The sequence below is a fragment of the Paramisgurnus dabryanus genome, chromosome 4 (genome assembly GCF_030506205.2).
Source record: "Paramisgurnus dabryanus chromosome 4, PD_genome_1.1, whole genome shotgun sequence".
NCBI classification, from domain to species: domain Eukaryota; kingdom Metazoa; phylum Chordata; class Actinopteri; order Cypriniformes; family Cobitidae; genus Paramisgurnus; species Paramisgurnus dabryanus.
This window is the reverse complement of record NC_133340.1, coordinates 24,480,193-24,499,217: the sequence shown is the minus strand read 5'-3', so window position 1 is coordinate 24,499,217 and position 19,025 is coordinate 24,480,193. Positions and strand designations below refer to the sequence as shown.

The following is a 19,025-nucleotide window of genomic DNA, read 5'->3' as shown; positions in this document are numbered from 1 at the left end:
AACTTTATGAAAAGATGGTTTATGAACCTTTTGATGGTTGTCACCCAGGTGCCTCCTCTCAGAGCAGCTCTCCAGCTTCCAGTACCCCAAATTCTCCTGCAACAACCCAGCACATGCGTCCCAGCTCCTTGCACGGACTTTCCCCCAAATTGCACAGGCAATACCGTTCAGCCCGTTGCAAGTCTGCGGGAAACATTCCTTTGTCTCCGTTAGCTCATACACCATCTCCCACTCAGTCTTCACCACCTCCGTTACCTGGCCACACAGTCGGAAGCTCCAACACCACCCAGACCTTTCCTGCCAAACTGCACTCCTCCCCACCGATCATAAGGCCTCGACCCAAGAGCGCTGAGCCGCCGCGTTCACCGCTACTCAAAAGAGTGCAGTCGGCGGAGAAGCTCGGATCACCTCTTTCATCTTCTTCATCAGAAAAAAAAGGGGGAATCGGGGTGATGAGGAAGCACAGTTTGGAGATCGGACATTCCGATTATCGCAAGGATGGATTCCACTGTGAGCTGGGACTGCAGAGTCTGATGGAAATTGAGGGCGAGAATTTGCCATCCGCCCCAGTGACTTCTCCTTCGCCCACCCAGCAGACCCCCTCTCCACCTGAAACGGGCGTCCTGAAGCCGGTCAGGAAGTTGGGCAGGCAGGAGTCACCCTTGAGTAGAGATGCTTTGCTTGCTGGAAGAGAAAGAGAAAGAAATAAGGAGAGGATGAGTGAACTGAGCCAGACTAGTGATACTAAACCAGGGGTGGTCAAAGAGACAATCCTTCCAGGTAGCTTTACACCACCTGGAAGCCAGAATTTATCTCTACAGGAAGTTAGCCTAGTTAAACCCCAGACTGGGCAGCCTCCATTCACCAAATCTTCCCCAACGGCATCAGAGTACAAGCCTAGTATGGTTACCTCTATTCCATCACCTCTGACTACAGTGTCTTCCCCCTTTGCCAAAACTACAGGTCCAAGTATAATCAAAGAAACAGGAACTGATGCAGGTAAGACTACCCATAACCAGCAAGTAGGAACCACCAAGCCTTTATCTTCTGGAAGCACATCAGATGTCATCAGCAAAGACTCTTCCGAGACACAAGAGCGAGAAGCGAAACAGGAAGTTTTTTTAAACAAACAAGGCATACCATGTTCTGCTCCTGGCAAGACAGTAGGCACAGAGATAACCAAAGCAGGTAAAGGACTTTGTGATGTTGAGAGTCTAAAAAAAAGTGCTTTAGATCCCCATACGAGAACTTCAGATGTAAGGGTGAGAACTCCATCTAAAGGGGTTATTTCACCCCACCCACCCCAGGCACAATGCTCTGCCTTGGGCAAACTTAGGCAAGAAAAGAGCCTGCCTCCGGTCAGCTGCTACCGTGCAACATTCGATTGGGAGGACAAATGTCTTTTGGAGGTCGTTGAGGAACACTCTCCATCTCCGACTCCATCTCCAACTGGAATGCCTCCGGATCTTTCCAAATCTCAACCTCAGTCCCCTGGTGATAAATCTGGTTTGGCCACACTGGTGAAATCTACAGGTGAAACCCAGGCCATAGATGCCTTCAAATCATTGGATGTGACCCAAGCTTGTACACCGGGAAAGACAGAGGCCGCTTCTGGGAGTAGATCAAGCACCAACGGGGTTGATCAAAGCCTTCCTAGCACTTCATTGCATGTGAAGACAGCCAGTACTCCTAAGAATGGCTCTTGATCTTGTACTGGTAGGGAATATAAATGCCTTCTTTTTTGAGAATTCGGTGTACTTCAAAAGCACTTAAATATTAAAGGACATCCTAGACAAGTGACTTAAACCATATTGCGCAGAACAAAAAGAAACTTGCCGCAAGGTTCTTTTCAAGGCTGTTATTTATTGTACATTCAGAGCTCCTGATAGGTGTATTATTTAAGAGTGTGTGTTGAATGTGCGTGTGTAAGAGAAACTGAATAGTTGCATGCTCTGTGGTGCTTGTGCAACAAGATGAAAAAAGTCAAGAGCAAAGTGCTTTAACAGATCAAACAATGCTGAATACTGTGGACACCAAAATAATATTCCTCCATTTTCTGATGTGACCAACTTTGATTTCTGTAAACAATCGATTAAAACCGATAGGTGGACTCTTGGCCAAGATTGAAAATATCAGACAAGCTGTTGCCCTCTAATGCGGCTTTCGCATAGAACGCGGTGTACGCTGCGCTCGCCACTGGGTTCAGCGCAGCCAAGCGATTTGTGCTCTGCTGGCCAGACCAAAGTAGGCGGGGTTTTCAATAAATTACTACAGTGTTTATATTTGGATTTAATAGTGGATGAGGAATACAGAGACTGATGTTGCCCGTCTCCATTTTACGTAACTTTAAGCTGCCTACCTACAACGAGTTACTTGAGTTAAAACACACCTGACATGCCAACTTGAATTGCTACGTGTTTCCATGACACGGCTTTCCTTCCGATGTCTCTGTAGGAGTATAAACTTGTATTATAAAGCTCAGAGTATTCCGAGTAAAAGCTTTTCGTCCATTTTGTTTGGATGACCCGTTTCTATTGGCCACGCGGGTAATCGTCACAGAGCGCAACGCAAAAGTTAAACTATTTTGAACTTTGACTGCGGCGCTCGCGCAAGTTGCGCTCCGCTGAGCACGCGCTTTTCTCGACACAACAACAAACCGCCCTCAAGCGGCACAAGCCATTGAAATGAATGGGTTTCATAGCGCAGCGCACACCACGTCCAATGTGAAAGCCACATAAGAAATTCTGGGTTATTTTCAAAATAATGCTGTTTTTTAAACAGCCCAGCAATTTGTGTTGAAACAACCCAGTATAGGTCAAATTCCAACCCAATGGTTTGGGTTTGTCTCTGTTTGACACAACACCGCTTGGGTTGAAAATAACCCAGCATTTTTTTTTTCGACTGTAGATGTGAAAAATTAACCAATTCTCTTGTCATACTAAAATGTGAAATCTTTTATTTTTTACATTTGTAAGTCGAAGTCGAGCATTGAGATGAATGGGAATGTCATTGCTTGACTGTGCATTGAGATTTCATATTTACAGTATCTCAGCTTTCTCAAGAAGATTTGACCCAAACTTGTATAGGCCGCTCAGTGTTCTTGATATGATGTAGTCCCTCAAACACCTTTTATTTCTTATGTGTTTGACTCCTGAAGTCTCTTTGAAATGGATCGTTGACCTCGCTGTGACTTCGTTTTTTCTGTAGTCTCGCATTCACAACCTGAATGATGATTCATCTACTGTAAGCTTTGTAATTCAATAGCATGAGAGAATTGGTTAAGGGTCCAGACACACTTGTCGGGCATCAAATACGTGAAAGAGTAACATAGTAACAATGAGATCATAAAATAAAATAAGATACATATAAATACAGTTTTTAGATTACAGCATTCAAGAGTAAACCCATTTTGTTCCCATGCTATTTTGTTTTATTTCTTTCATGAATCATAACATGTCCTTAGGAATAAGTCTTAAGTGTTATTTCAAGCCATATGATAGCTTTGCGTGACGCATGAAGAATTATCTTCCCTTCTGCCATTTCTCTGAAATGCCAAAGTCACATTGGAATGGTGCCTATGGACGCGCCGCTCTATATTTGACGTCATGGATGTCAAACGCATTTGTGTGTTAAAAATTGATTAATATAATTGATTAATAATGACTTTCTTGATACTTTTCTTGTATAGAAAGGCTGCCTTAGGGCTTGCTACCCCCTTTTATGTTTCATGGAAGAAAGAAAGTAATGCATTCAAATGTCATGGGGTAAATAAATGATGGCAAGAGTTTTTGGGTTAGCTATTCCTTTAACACATGTCCCAACAGATCGAACCAGAGATTAATGTATCAGCACACTTTTGTATAATAAATGTACTCTATAGTTGTACAAGCATCAGTAAATGTCATAGTTGTCATGGCAACACAGGGGCAAATTCAGCCTCCAGTCTGTTGGCGTTTCACTGCGTGATCGGATTGTTCTTCACCAACATGCAAAGAAAAATTTAGTAAACGTGTGTCTACACTAACACCTGAGCGTATGCAAGCTTTATGCAAAATAAAAAATGTTTGTGAAAGATCAGACAGATATTGTTTCATTATCACTAATATTGCTAAAACATAATCACCAAAATGTCTCTTTATTGTGTACAATAGAGGTCATATACATTGTTAAAATGATTTTTTGTGAGTTTTAGCATCTATAGATGTGAATGACGTTGGATTTTTTTAGTATTATTACACTTTCTATTTAAAAAAGAAATCTAAACCACCAACACGAGCGGCTGACCAAAAATTAACAAGGATGTTTCTTTAAATAAAGAAGCAGGAAAAAAATTTAAGTTAAATTCTGCATCCGAAATTGCCTACTTGAATACTAAAGTATGTGAAAATCAATATCCGAAATTAGTATGTCTGAAACGTATGTGGTACTTGGATGGTCTACTGCTTTTGTGGATTTTTAAGTATGCATTGGATGGACACTAGGCCTACTTTTCTATCCCATTAGGTCACGAGAGCTAAGGATCTGCCAAATTCAAAAAGTGAATCAATTAAATATAGTATGTAGTATGTTCGGGTGTATGCATACCGCACCAACACATACTATATATAACGTACGGTTTTAATGCTACGTACACACCAAACGTGGGGCATTGCGTTACTCGCTGTTGATTACTCGCGGGATTTAACGTCGAGTCGAAGACGCGTTTGAGGCGAATAGCGCTTGTTTTTACGTCATTCGCATCGCCCCACGCGAGAACGCGTCTGATCGCGTCTTTGCATTGACTTTGTATGTAATCTACTCGCGCAAATTGTTGAACTCGCATCTGGTGTGAACCCACAGTAACAGTTAAGAAGTATGTACGTCATTTAATTTACATAGTTACTACGCTATTTAAAATATTTCATGTATAACATTAACATAAGCACATTATTATTACTAATGGGCTATTGTTTTGATTGATTTATTACTGCTGTGTGTAAACAAAACATATTATTCAAACTACATTTATTGCTAAGATGCAGTATCACCCAAACTATTCCTGTCTCAACTTAAATAATAATATAATAATAATAATTATATATAATTATAATTATTTTATATGTTTTTATTTTATATAATATTATTATTATTATTATTGCACCTTAAAGAAATAGTTCACCCAAAAATCATCATTTACTCACTCTCATGTTGTTACAAACCTGTATCAATTTTTTTTATCAAACCGTTCCTGAGCCCCATTCACTTCCATAGTATTATTTTTTTTGTACTATGGAAGTGAATGGGGCTCATGATCGGTTTGCTTACAAACATTCCTAAAAATAACTTCTGTTGTGTTCATCATAATAAAGAAATGAATACAGGTTTGTAACAACATGAGAGTGAGTACATGATGACAGAATTTTCATTTTTGGGTGAACTATCCCTTTAAGGTGCGACAGGAATAGATTGTGTCATGCTGCCATCTGATGGCTAACAGGTGCGCCTTCACTATTTTACACCCTTACTTTAAAGTAGTATTAGCAGGGGGTGAATAGACCAAGAGTGCTTTATTTGTATTTCGTAATACCATACAAAGGTATTAATTTATTGTAGCATGATAAACAGGTTCTGATAGCTATAAATGTATTCTCTTTCAAGCTGTTCTCTCATATCAGATATGATTTGCCGTTTCAGATCTCGTTTCAGTGTTTGTGAAGATTTTTAGATATCTATTAAAAGCATAATATGTTTATTTATTCTATTAAGTAGAAACTCAACACAGAGGTATAACAGAGAGTTATTGGGATGTATAAGTGAACACAAAGTAAGATATGCACAAAAGTGGTGAATGTTTTAATAGACAAATTAAGTTAGAATAACACATCAGATTGAGTGACCCTTCATTTCTGTTTATTAGTGTTTTTATTCCATTATTGATGGTGGCCCCTTTTTAAGCATTTAACACTTCACAGCCCAGAATGGTACTACTTTATACTATGTGACTGTTAAAGCTTATTGCAAAGGTGAGACATTATAATGCTTTGTTATGCTGTAAAACGTTTCATTTTAATTCTGAATGATTTGCACTGCAGAATAGATTAACAGACCTTGAATTGTATAGAAAACAATTAAAACATAAGTTGTCCACTTGTATATGTTGGAATATGTGTTCGTGTCACAATTCAATCGGTTTTGTGGTCATATTTGAGTATTTTTTATTTCCTACAAAAATGTGATCTTTTAAGAATGCACTTTATTTCATGTCAGATTTGTATTTTCATTTAATAACATTCTGTGATCATTTGTCCAAAGTTCTGTAAAATATTGTACATATATGTAAGGACCGTTTCTGTCTATGAATGTCCTACAGAGGAGAAATTATATCATTAGACTGCAACACCTATTTCACTGTTATGTGGCATTTTTGGCAGGTTATGATTACATTTTTTTTGTTGACCACTTACAGCAAATGTCAGATGATCCATTACCTGAGGTGCAGTGATTCAGTTAATAAAAAAATTATTGTATGAAAGTACATGCAGCCTTCTTTTATTACTACAAAATGATGGGTATATATATATATATATATATATATACACACATACATACATACATACATATATATATATATATATATATATATATATATATATATATATATATATATATATATATATAAAAACATACATACATATATATACATATATATATATATATATATATATATATATATATATATATACACACGTGCGCACACACACACATATATATAGGAAAACATATATTTATAGGAAAAGAGAGAATTGAAATATTGTAACAATGTAGGATTTGCTACACTGTAATAAAATCTTTGCTGCCTTAAATATTTTTGTTGAAACATCTCTAGTCAATATAAATAATAGTAAGTTGAAATGACTTGTAAATTGTTTGACAACATAGTGCATTAAACAAAAACAGTGTAGGTATAATGTAGGTCAAGAGTCACCAGGGCTTTGGTTATATAGATTTGTACTAACTTAAGTTTGTACAATTACAGTAATTTGGCATTATAGACCTTTGACCATAGACCATTTTGTTGTCTCTTATCAAACTATAACTTACGGATTATTAACAGCATTGTATTGACCCTTTGTAAACACAAGTTAGACACTGCTGTTATCATCTATGAGTGTTTTCATGAACAAATAGTGGTCTGCAAGCAGAATTACTCAACTACAAATTGTAACACTCATGTGACCTTTCACTCACTATTGATTTATACAGTAACAGCTTATATTTATTTAAAGGGGGCATATCATGAAAATCTGACTTTTTCCATGTTAAAGTGCTATAATTGGGTCCCCAGTGCTTCTATCAACCTAGAAATGTAAAAAAATCAACCCAGTAACTTAGTTTTGGTGAACCATTCTCTTCAAGCATGCAGAAAAAATAGGTAAATGAAATGTGGCTCCCCTTGTGATGTCAGAAGAGGATAATAACGCCCCTTAATCTGCACTATCCAACCACAGCACTGCCATTTAGTGCAGAGATAACCTCATTTGCATTTAAAAAGGACACACCTACAAGGTGGTAATTTTAACATGCTATAATAAATTATCTATATATTTTGAGCTAAAACTTCACATATGTACTCTGGGGACACCAAAGATTTATTTGATATCTTAACAATGTCTTGTGAAATGTCCCCTTTAAGAGTGTCTAGTTAATGTTACATTTTACTGTGAAATAAAACTAAAAACAAACATTCATGTAAATGATATTTTTTTTCTTTTAATGTAGAGAACTTAAGTGTCTCTTTTAAAAACAGACATTATGAAAAACAACGCAAACCATTATTTCTTTTATAGTTTTTATTTTCTTTTACAGTTGAGACGATTAATACACTTTTTAAGGAGAAATTATCAATCAATATTTTAATTTTTATTATACACTGCAGAAAATGATTTTCAAGAAAAAAAATTCTTAGTATTTTTGTCTTGTTTTCAGTAAAAATATGTAAAAATTCTTAAATTAAGATGCTTTTTCTTGATGAGAAAATAAGTCTAGTTTTTAGACCAAAAATAATGATTTTGTGCATAAAATAAGCAAAAAATCAGCCAATGTGGTAAGCTATTTTTTCTTAATTTTTTTCTTGAATTTAGTGTTTAAGAAAATTTTTCAAGATTTTTTTGCTTACCCCATTGGCAGATTGTTTTGCTTGTTTTATGCACAAAATCACTTAAATTTGATATTTTTGGTCTAAAAACTAGACTTAATTTCTTGGAGTCGTTTTGCACATCAAGAAAAAGCTTAATTTAAATCTTAATCTTAATTTAAGAATTTTTTGATATTTTTACTGAAAACAAGACAGAAATACTAGATTTTTTTCTTGAAAATCATTTTTGCAGTGTAGTTTATTTAAATAAACATCCTGATATGTAAACACTTCATTGACTTATTAATAAAAGACTATTCAGAAGATGATATGGTAGGCTTGTATAAAAACAGGAATTAAAATAAATGTATTTATTTTAAACACCCCTGGCGTTTGTTTTAATATGTATTTAATTTATATTTAACCCTATCGTTGGCGTCAATTGGCTCAAGTTTCCCTACGTGTAGAGCGATGGAAACACGCCCAATCATCAAACCGCACTTATCAATCTGACCAATCACGTAACGCAGTGGGCGGGCCCAGGGTGTGTATCCGGAATGACAACAGGAAGTGACTGCGTACTGCTTTAATCGTTTGCTATTTTATACAGTATTTATCTAAGATGACAATTTACGCCTGAGCAAGATTATAAAGACGTGAAAACTCACGATTTTAGCTTTTGTCGATGCTCGTCGAGATGACGGCGTCTGAAGAGGCCTGAGATCAGTCCTCGCGTCCTTGCCAGACACCAGACTGTCGACTGGGCAGCTCGGTGGTGGATATCGCTGCCAAATTAAAGAAAAGGGAGAAAAGGCGTTAGAAATGCCGGGTTTAACGTGAAGGTAAGTGTTGTAATATTTAGTAAAGCTTCATCAAATGTGTTAAATGCTTTATAGGTGCACTACGGGATACACTGTAGTGTATATGGATATAACGTATCCATACTTCATTCTGAGGTAACTTTTACACACAGCCTCAAAATCAGTATTTTTTGATTCAATTATATTATTATTATTAAACAATATTGCTATTCTAGCCACATAAAACTGGATTTTCCTGTGTTCGTGATAATGATATAGTGGAGTACTGCATACAGTACTAAATATTGTATACTTACTGTACTTTTAAGTAGTATGCGCAACAACACGCATTATATTTACCTGTTTAATTCACATGTGGATTCATTTATTTAAAAATGCTGATTTATAACACTGTAAATGTGTAAAGTTGTGGACACAGTTTTCCTCACAGTTCTCCGTCGTAACTTTACTGCAAATCTAGGCCATTATTCAATACTGTAAATAATATACTACAGTCAGGAATAGGGAGCTGGTAGTTTAAAGCATTATAGTATGAATAGTAGTTTGTTTCCATCCTTTCTTGATTAATGACATAGGTTATATTCACTCACTTGAGTACTGAATAGTCACATGGTTTAAAATTATGCACGTGCGTCCACTTTCCCTGAGGGGTCACATGCACACAGATTAAATGGACACAGAATTTGCATTGTTGTGCAATTCGTCTCTTTCTCGTTACAAACTTATCTGATCATATCATTTCCGTCCATTTGACTGTCATCCCTACAAAAAAATCCAGCTAAGACCAGCATAAGCTGGTAGCTGGGTGGCAGTAGCTGGTTTAAGCTGGTCTTTCAGCCTAACCAGCTAAATCCAGCTAGACCAGCTTAAAAAGTGACCAAAACACAGCTAGACCAGCTTGCTACACTAAAACCAAGCTTGGAGATTTTTCAGTAGGGATCTCGAACTTCCTGGAGAAAACCAGGAAAAAGGAAGTCACAACATTACTTATGTATTATATGTGCTTACCACACCTGTCCTCATGTGACCGACTCATTTTCCACAGACAAAGCGATTGTTTACGCAACACACCGGTGGAGTGTTTTTAAGTTTCAGTTGTGCAGATTCAAGCTGACGTCAAAGCAATTAATGGTGCATGACTTCTTGATAGCTCAACAAAAAGTATTGTCTGTCGTAATACCATGCATTGTTCACACACACATATGCAAAACATGGAATACCAATGAAACTCGTCATATATTGAGACACTTCTGTACTATTCTCCTTATCAGAAAAGGTACATGGAAACTTTTACTTAAAGGGTTAGTTCACCGCAGAATTACAATTTGATCATAAATCACTTACCCCTGTGTCGTTCTCAAGTCCTTCGATTGACTTCAGAACACTTTTTGGTATATTTTTAATGAAATCTCCAGTAGCAGTTTTAACATAAAGTGGCATGGCATCTTACGCACAGAAGCCATTGGCCATTGGTTTCCAATGGCTCTGCCACAGTGTTTAGCGGCTCATGCCACAGTGTTTAGCGGCTCATGCCACAGTGTTTAGCGGCTCATGCCACAGTGTTTAGCGGCTCGTGCCACAGTGTTTAGCGGCTCGTGCCACAGTGTTTAGCGGCGCGTGCCACAGTGTTTAGCGGCGCGTGCCACAGTGTTTAGCGGCGCATGCCACAGTGTTTAGCGGCGCATGCCACAGTGTTTAGCGGCGCATGCCACAGTGTTTAGCGGCGCATGCCACAGTGTTTAGCGGCGCATGTCACCGGGTTTAGCGGATTTTTTGTGTGTCCAGAAATAAGCAGCAGCACGTGTAAGTCACTCTCAGAGCTGTGTTGATCCGTGATTGTCAATGCCACATGGCTCAATCTAACAGACCTAAGTTTTTCTGACCTGTGTCAGTGGATGAGCCACTAAACGTGCCACCGGTAACAGGAAGTACCACTCAACAAGCAACTAAAAACTGTGGCACGTGCCAATGGCTTTTGTGTGTAAGATGCCATACCACCTTATGTTAAAACCCCTTCACAAAGAAAGCAAAAATATTGATTTTATTCAACAATTTGTTCTCCTGCTTGGTCCTTCAGTGCGCAATCACGAGCAGACTACGGTGCATGCTGCTGACGTGACCAACTGACGTAGTTGCCAGCGTTTTTTTTGTTTGTTTGTTTCTTTTGTTATTTAAGCCATAATGCAAACATTGTAAACAATACTTTAGCAGCCTGTAAACTTGTACAAATTACTTGCCAGTGTATTCTGTATCTGTACCCTGGCAACTACGTCAGCAGTATGAACTAGCTCAGTGGTCATGGGTTTGAACCCAGGAAACACAAATACTGCTAAAAAACATGTATAGCTTGTAATGCACTGTAAGTCGCTTTGGAAACAAGCGTATGCCAAATGCATGAATAAATAAATAACTACTGATGGCACATGGACCTTTTTGGCAATGTTTTCTAAAGACAATCGAAGGACTTTGTGGTTTAGAATGACACAGGGTGTAAGTGATTTATAATAAAATTCTCATTTTGGGGTGAACTAATACTTTAAAATATTTCTTTATTTTAGCTTTAGTATTTTTATTTCTTCTAAGCACTTCATCTGACAAAGTTGATGCTTAAAATGAAACACAAGGATATGTAAATGAAACACTTTAGAAGGCCATGCACAACATTTAGTAGCAGTTTTTATGATCTCATGAAACACCAAGAACCTGTTCTCTTATTCTTAGTTTCAGTATTTCTTCTCATATAGCATCTTTTTTTCCATTTCTCTCAGGTTAAGTTATTTTGCAATGCTGCCATCATCAGCCTGAACCATGAACTCCATATCCCCCAGTGCGGTTCAGTACATAGTGGGCGGTGGAGCTCATGAGGACAAGCCCCCACCTCAGTCCAAAAGTCACATTGGCCACGGGTCCGTGACCGATGGCACCAGAGATAGTCCCGGAGAGCTTGCCGAAGTGGATCGTCTCAAGGCCAAGTTCATGTCGGCCTGGAACAACGTCAAATACGGTTGGGTTTTGTGATTAAATAATACTGTGATTCACAAACTGCTTTTCAAGACCGAAAACAACGACATACTCCTTCGTTCCTTGTTTCTGTGCTATATTTGAAATGCATGTCCAGATATAATCTACTATATTCAAATGAGTTTCATGTCTATTTGTGTTTCCCCAGGCTGGTCTGTTAAAACTAAAACTACCTTTAACACAACGTCTCCTCTGATCCTTATGGGCCAGTCTTACGTGTTCAATAATGAAGGTGAGGCATGCAATCTGTTAAACACGCCCATCTGAATACTTCATACACAGTTCAGAATGAACAGTTATTGACGTGTAATTGCACAGGCTCCGCCCACAACTGTCTGAAGAACACAGTTTGGTCATAATTTCTGTTTAAAAATAAATTCGTTACCGCACATTTAATATAAACCAGGTATTAAAAACAGTGTATGTTGTCACAGTATAGATAAAAATAAACAGGGAGGGAAGCAGTAGCTCATTTGCATTTAAAGAGACACACACAAAAACAACACTTTGTCGTGCACGCCCAAAAATGATATTATCAACTCCTATTGGTCAAACAAGCACATAGACCCGCCTCAAGCTCACTGCATTGGTTGAATCGATGTTGCTGTCTTTCCTAAACCAGATGAGGTGGAACGTTTTCGGCAGACGTTTGTGTCCTGCGTTTGGCTCACCTACAGGAGGGAGTTTCCTCAACTGGAGGGATCCAGCTTGACCACGGACTGCGGCTGGGGCTGCATGCTGCGCAGCGGACAAATGCTCCTGGCGAAGGGATTAATGCAGCATTTCATGCCTCCAGGTCTGATTAACATATCTTTTACTAACTAAAAAAATGTAAGTAATATCAGTGGAAAAATCTCACGCAAGCTTTGTTTTGCACCACGTAACCCAGACTGGAGGTGGGCGGATTGTCACCCGCTGTCAGATGTTGATTTTGAGGTGCTGAGACCACGTTCCCCCTCTCGGCCGGCTGGCATGTCTCTGCCGTCCTTCAGATCCTCCTTGGCCAGCCCCGTTGTACAGAAGGACCCCAACTCTGGAGACGACGGTGCTCTTAGACGACCTCCTGCTAGCCATGACCCTAAGGTGGAGGTCAATCACAGGATGGTGGTGTCTTGGTTCGGGGACCAGCCCACGGCCCCGTTTGGTGTACATCAGCTGGTGGAGCTGGGAAAAGAGTCTGGGAAGAGGGCAGGGGACTGGTATGGCCCGTCTGTAGTGGCACATATGCTAAGGTGAGAAAGGGTTAAGTCCAGACTGATATGAGACATAATCTCGTCATTACAAATCCTTGTTTTTCTTGGTGTGGGAAATTTGGCAAAATAGCCAAGTATGAAGTATGAAGTTAAGCTTTTTAAAGAGAGTTCACCCCAAAATGAAAATGATGTCATCATTTACTTACCCTCATGTTGTCCTAGAGTTTCTTTTTTCTGCTGTACACAAGATATTTTGATAAATGATGTTAAGCACACCGTTGAAAGTACCCATTGACTTCAATTGTACTTGTTTTTCCTACTATGTGTTTACCATCATAATACCTTTTTTTGTGTACAGCAGAATAAAGAAACTCATACAGGTTTAGGACAACATGAGGATGAGTAAATGATGACATCATTTTCATTTTGGGGTGAACTATCCCTTTAACAACTGAACCTTTATGACATTTTCTGCATTTATTATTTTCAGAAAAGCAGTGGCTAAAACCGAAGAGTGTCGGAACCTCGCTGTATACGTAGCCCAGGACTGCACGAGTGAGTTTTTATCCTTTATTGTGTGTTATGTGTTTGTAAGTGACGGTTGTCTTATACTTGTGTCTGTGTGTGTTGAGCAGTATATAAAGGAGATATCATGCGATTGTGTGAGCCGTCAGAGTCCAGTGGATCGGAATGGAAATCGATCATCATTTTAGTGCCAGTACGCCTGGGAGGAGATTCACTAAACCCTTCATACATTGATTGTGTTAAGGTACATGCATTCTACTAAAAAAATATTTATTAGGTAATAAGTATAAACATTTACTTCAACCTCTACTTATAATTTAATAATGAGATAGGAGCATCAAAGTTTGATTTGACATGACTTTTACTAAAGATATCAGGGTTATATTTTCACAGAATATTCTTTACACTATGAATGATTGTTTTATGTTGAAAACCTTTAATTAAAAAATGATTTATGTGCCTTACATCCATATTGACAATGAACGATCTGTTCTTTTCTAGAGCATTCTCAAGTTAAAATGCTGTATAGGAATTATTGGAGGAAAACCCAAGCATTCCTTATTTTTTATTGGCTTTCAAGGTACGCCTGTTTTTTTTTTACGTCAGCACTATTTGATGATTGGATATTATGTTTCTATCTGTCATCTGACTGGCTTTTCTTTGTCTTTAGACGAGCAGCTGTTATATCTAGACCCACACTACTGTCAGCCGGTAGTAGACGTCACCCAGGGTAACTTCTCTCTGGAGGTGAGACAGAAACCAAACCCGCTACAATTATACAGAAACACATTACTTACATTAGAGAGTATGTTGAGATTTTTAGTGGTTTAGTGTTAATTGCAACCAACGGCTCAGTCCACAGCTCACCCCTCCCTTTTGAAATGCATAGAGAAGCTACAATAGCCGCCACAGGACAAACACATCATCTTCTAAAGGCCGTTTCACACGGTACGCGCTAACCACGAGTGTTTAGTTCTTTTTCAACAGGATACGTGCGGAAAGCGGCAAAACGGGGGCGGTTACAGAAGTGAAGCAGAGTTGGTCCACACGCCTTGCTCATGCACCCAGAATCCTATTCCTTTTAAGGACACGGCACTTCATGGCAGGCGCCGTTGAAGATAAACATATTTGCACTAAATGCTGCACAAAACGCTTCTAATACAAGAGAAAAGCTGAAGCCGTGCGGCGATTTTGCTGCGTACTGTGTGAAACGGCCTTTAGACAACGTAGTGATGAAACGTGTTTTATAGACCATTTTGTCCGTTTAGGGCTACTGTACAAACATGTAAGGATGTATGTAGATAAAAACGGCTCATAAGGTAATAAAACTAATACAGTTCATTATGTAAGGTCTTTATACACCACTGATAATATAGTTGTGTATATTATATTGCATTTCTGTCAAGAGATCCTTCTAATACTTACACAATGCACCTTTAAAGGGAACTTGGGAACTTTGCGTTATGCGCACTATACACTAACCCTTCTCTGCATGTAAAAAATGGACCATACTTAAAGACATAGTTTGCCAAAAAATGAAAATTCTGTCATCATTTACTCACTCTCATGTTGTTACGAACCTGAATAAATTTCTTTGTTTGGATGACCACAAAGGAAGATATTTTAAGGAATGTTAAATCATAAGCCCCATAAAAGATTACTATGGAAGTGAATGAGGCCCGTGATAATTTTTGGGTGAACTATCCCTTTAATTGTTGTTTATAACAAACTGATGCATCTCTCTCGCCTCTCACAGTCATTTCACTGCAACTCGCCGAGGAAGATGAACTTCAATCGCATGGATCCCAGCTGCACTATCGGCTTCTACGCAAAAACCAAGAAAGATTTTGATCATTTGTGCTTGGTGGTCAGTGAAGTGAGTATATGTTTCATCCAGTAAAAAATTGAGCTTCACATCAACTTTAAAAGTGATATAATAATTATTGTTCGGAAATGTTGGCTTTCTTATTATCTAAACATACGGTTAAAAGTCTTCAAAATTGCACAAATCCCATAATTCACTGCTCACATGCCGTGTTGTCTTTCAGGCTTTGTCGTCATCCAAAGAGAAGTATCCCATCTTTACATTTGTGGAGGGTGAGGGGCCGAACTTTGGACTAGAGGGGCAGAGCGAGAGGGCTGTGGACTCCACATCACACATTTTGCCGCTTAACAGACCGAGCAAGAACAAAAAGAGGGGAAGCACGGATGATTTTGTGCTCCTGTGAGGAGTCAAAGGTCACGTGAAGCCTCGTAGATTCTGCACTAACATTAATAAAACTGCACTGTATGCGTAAGTCAAACATGATGTAAAACCCTCCACACATGTCGTTGTGTACATAACATGTATCTGCTCATAAAATGAAAACGGACACAAAAGGACGAATAAGATTTCTTTGCGTGTTATTTATTCTAAACTCCTATTATTGCAATGCACAAAAAAGGATTATTAATTCAGTTAAGTATATGATTGTACTCCCTGTAATTAAAAATGCCTTTAATAAAAATTTTGGAGTTGATTTGTTTTAATTAAAAACAATTTTGCAATGCAAAGAAATCTTAGTTGTTCTACTTAATTGTCTTTTTGCAAAATGTCGTCCTTTTTTTGGCTTTTTGGTTATAGTGTGTAATTTAATTGGGGCATCTATGTGTGTGATTCACCTGTAAATAGATCGCAGCTGTGGATGTGGACAATCACTACAGTTTTTAAACACACAAAGTCTTCTGTTTCACATATGAAACACATAAATTTGCTATTGGTAGACAGAGTATTTTGCTCTATAACTGGATAAAGTTTGAAGTATTGTGTGTAATAATAACTTGAACACTGGTATATGAGAAGCCATCTTGTTGCTGTATATAGTTTTCTGTTTATAGAACACTGCAGTATGAGTGTATTTTCGTGATGCTTTTGAATTGGTTATCTTATTTAATTGTACATTTTAATGGGACTCACAGCCTAAGTACCTCCTCAAGCTCTCTGAGACTGTGTGTTGTTGAATCTGATGCTGGAAACTGTCTAGATGTTTGATTTCTGGTTTTGTGCCGTTTCAGGTCAATATGCTGTTACTGTTTATTTTATTTTTATGAAGTTTTTGAACACTGTTTTGTTCAGATGCATCTGAAGGTTTAACTGCTGTCATTTTTTTTTTTTTAACCAAATCGTTGCTATTGTTTTTTTCTGTCCTATGTTTTGAACATGTGTCTGTGGGACCAGTGGACAGCAAGACCATCAGCCTGTTTGTCTGTTTGTGGTTTTAATTTATTTTCTCAAAATTAAAAAGTGAAAATAATTGTATTGATGAAGTGAAATTGCTGAGTTATTTAAATAGATGGTAACACAAAAATAAAAAATGGTTACAGACACACAGAAATATTACAAGAAAATGTTTGTTTTTTAGTTGTCAATATTTCTATTGTGTGTGGCTGTTTGCATAAAATACATTTAAAAAACAAGCATTCTCTAAAAATGGGATTTTTGTCAGCAAATTATTTATTTGATGTATGCCCTGAAGTATGTTAATCTTGTAATTGAATCTTTTAATTTAAATTAATATTTTATATACATTTATTTGGATGTTCTCTACGAAGTGTGTTCAATTCTTATTTTATCTGAATTATCTGATATTTATTTATTCTTATTCATTAAATTTAATTCAGCATTGCCATTTTAGTCAAGATCTATCTATATTATATATATATTATATCTATATATATATATATAATGAATTAATTAATTTGTTTTTTTCATAATTATTTTTATTCAATGCATTTAATTCACCATTGATATTTTTTAGCGAGATCTTTATATATATATATATATATATATATATATATATATATATATATATAATTTTTTTAATTGTTCTTTCTTTTTGATTCGTTACATTTAATTAAGCGTATGACATTTTTATTAAGATCTTAAAAATACGTGTATTTTTAAAATGTATTTGTTCTTTCATATTTATTTTTATTCATTAAATTTAATTCAGCATTGACATTTTTTTATTTATTTATATATTTATTTAGTTTTATTTATTCAATTTAATGCAGCATTGACATTTTATCAAATTCTTTAATAAATATATTTATTTAGTTTTATTTATTTAATTTAATGCAAAATCAAAATCTTTATATATATATATTTATTTACTTATTTATTTTTTCATATTTATTTAGTTTTATTTATTCAATTTAATGCAAAAATTACATTTTATCAAAATAAAAAAAAATGCAGTTCCTCACAAATACCTCTGGATTCGATAATCCTTGTTGGTAAACCCCTACTTTAAACCAACATTAAATCAGCTGTCCATTTATGGAAGATGTGTATGGTATGTTAAAAACACGACATTTATTTTGAAGGACTTTTATTTTGGTTTCGCTCGAAGGGCTAGGCAGGCGCTGAGTGACTTCCGCTTTCCTGAGCACAGCAGCGGCAGCAGTGCTGAAATCAGGGCGGATTCACGGAGTCTGGAGAAAGATGGACAGTCAGGGCAGGAAAGTGGTGGTCTGTGACAACGGGACAGGGGTGAGTCTCATTCCCAAACTTCTACGGCTCGGTCCGGGTCGGATGACGTTTAATTCGGCGGTTGTGTGCGGTTTTATAAAGGGTTGTAGGAGAGAGATGCGGCGGAACAGGAAGTGTGTAGATGGCACCTTATTTTACACGATTAAATGCGTTTAACACACAACCTGTGCAAGACTACCGATTAAAAATGCAGAAATGATAGACGAGCGTTGACTATGAATGTTTTGCATGTGGATGTTTTACGAGGATTGCATGTGTGTATGTCTTGAGGCGATTAATCTTTATTATGTTTATTATTCATTGTTACCTGGCTCAGTGTATGCACGTGCGTTATTTGTGATGTTAATTGCATTTGTGCTTTTTCGTAAATGAAATGTGTATGTTTGTGCCTATAAAAGGGGAAAATGATGATGATCTCAGATCTCTTCCGGGTTTGTAATCTCACATCTGGCCGAGAGAGGAAGTGACATACGAGCAAAAGCACAGAGAGAGACACATTTTGCATGATGATTTCTCTGTTAGATAGTAATAACATGATATTTTTATTCCTACAATGGTTGTGAATACTTACCTCATCTAATATACCCTATCCAAAAACAAAAGTTAATACATAAATAATGGAGATGCACAGTTTTTTTTTTTTTTGACAGATCCTGTGTTACTCGTCTCTACAGGTTAAAATACTAAAGTGCACTGCAGACTACTGATGAAGCTTTTATTTATAAATGTAACACCTTACTAAATCAAACAGATTGACTGCTGTAAAATCAGTAATCTAATTCTCCCTCTCTTCGTTTCAGTTTGTGAAGTGTGGCTATGCC

General features: G+C 37.2%; 3 protein-coding genes across 5 annotated transcripts in view; all 3 read left to right on the top strand.

The window, feature by feature from the left end:
• mast1a (microtubule associated serine/threonine kinase 1a) overlaps nucleotides 1–6,538 on the top strand; it is a 56,728-nt gene extending 50,190 nt beyond the window's left edge. For all 3 annotated transcript variants that reach the window (XM_065295311.2, XM_065295310.2, XM_065295312.2), the window contains one exon: nucleotides 49–6,538. In XM_065295311.2, coding sequence (XP_065151383.2) covers nucleotides 49–1,706 — 1,658 coding nt within the window. In that variant the 3' untranslated portion in view covers nucleotides 1,707–6,538. The remainder of the gene's footprint in view (nucleotides 1–48) is intronic.
• Nucleotides 6,539–8,847: 2,309 nt separating this feature from the next.
• On the top strand, nucleotides 8,848–16,971 carry atg4da (autophagy related 4D, cysteine peptidase a). Its single transcript, XM_065295309.2, has 11 exons — nucleotides 8,848–8,955; nucleotides 11,703–11,938; nucleotides 12,104–12,187; nucleotides 12,578–12,751; nucleotides 12,845–13,187; nucleotides 13,639–13,703; nucleotides 13,784–13,917; nucleotides 14,175–14,253; nucleotides 14,344–14,420; nucleotides 15,430–15,549; nucleotides 15,722–16,971. Exons 2-11 carry the CDS (start codon nucleotides 11,743–11,745, stop codon nucleotides 15,899–15,901), a joined length of 1,452 nt encoding a protein of 483 aa, XP_065151381.2. The 5' UTR covers nucleotides 8,848–8,955; nucleotides 11,703–11,742; the 3' UTR covers nucleotides 15,902–16,971.
• Nucleotides 16,972–18,063: 1,092 nt separating this feature from the next.
• Nucleotides 18,064–19,025, top strand: part of actr2a (actin related protein 2a) — an 8,877-nt gene continuing 7,915 nt past the window's right edge. Inside the window, exons 1-2 of the mRNA XM_073814599.1 lie at nucleotides 18,064–18,204; nucleotides 19,005–19,025. The exon at nucleotides 19,005–19,025 is cut by the window's right edge and continues 90 nt beyond it. Coding sequence (XP_073670700.1) covers nucleotides 18,157–18,204; nucleotides 19,005–19,025 — 69 coding nt within the window. The 5' untranslated portion in view covers nucleotides 18,064–18,156. The remainder of the gene's footprint in view (nucleotides 18,205–19,004) is intronic.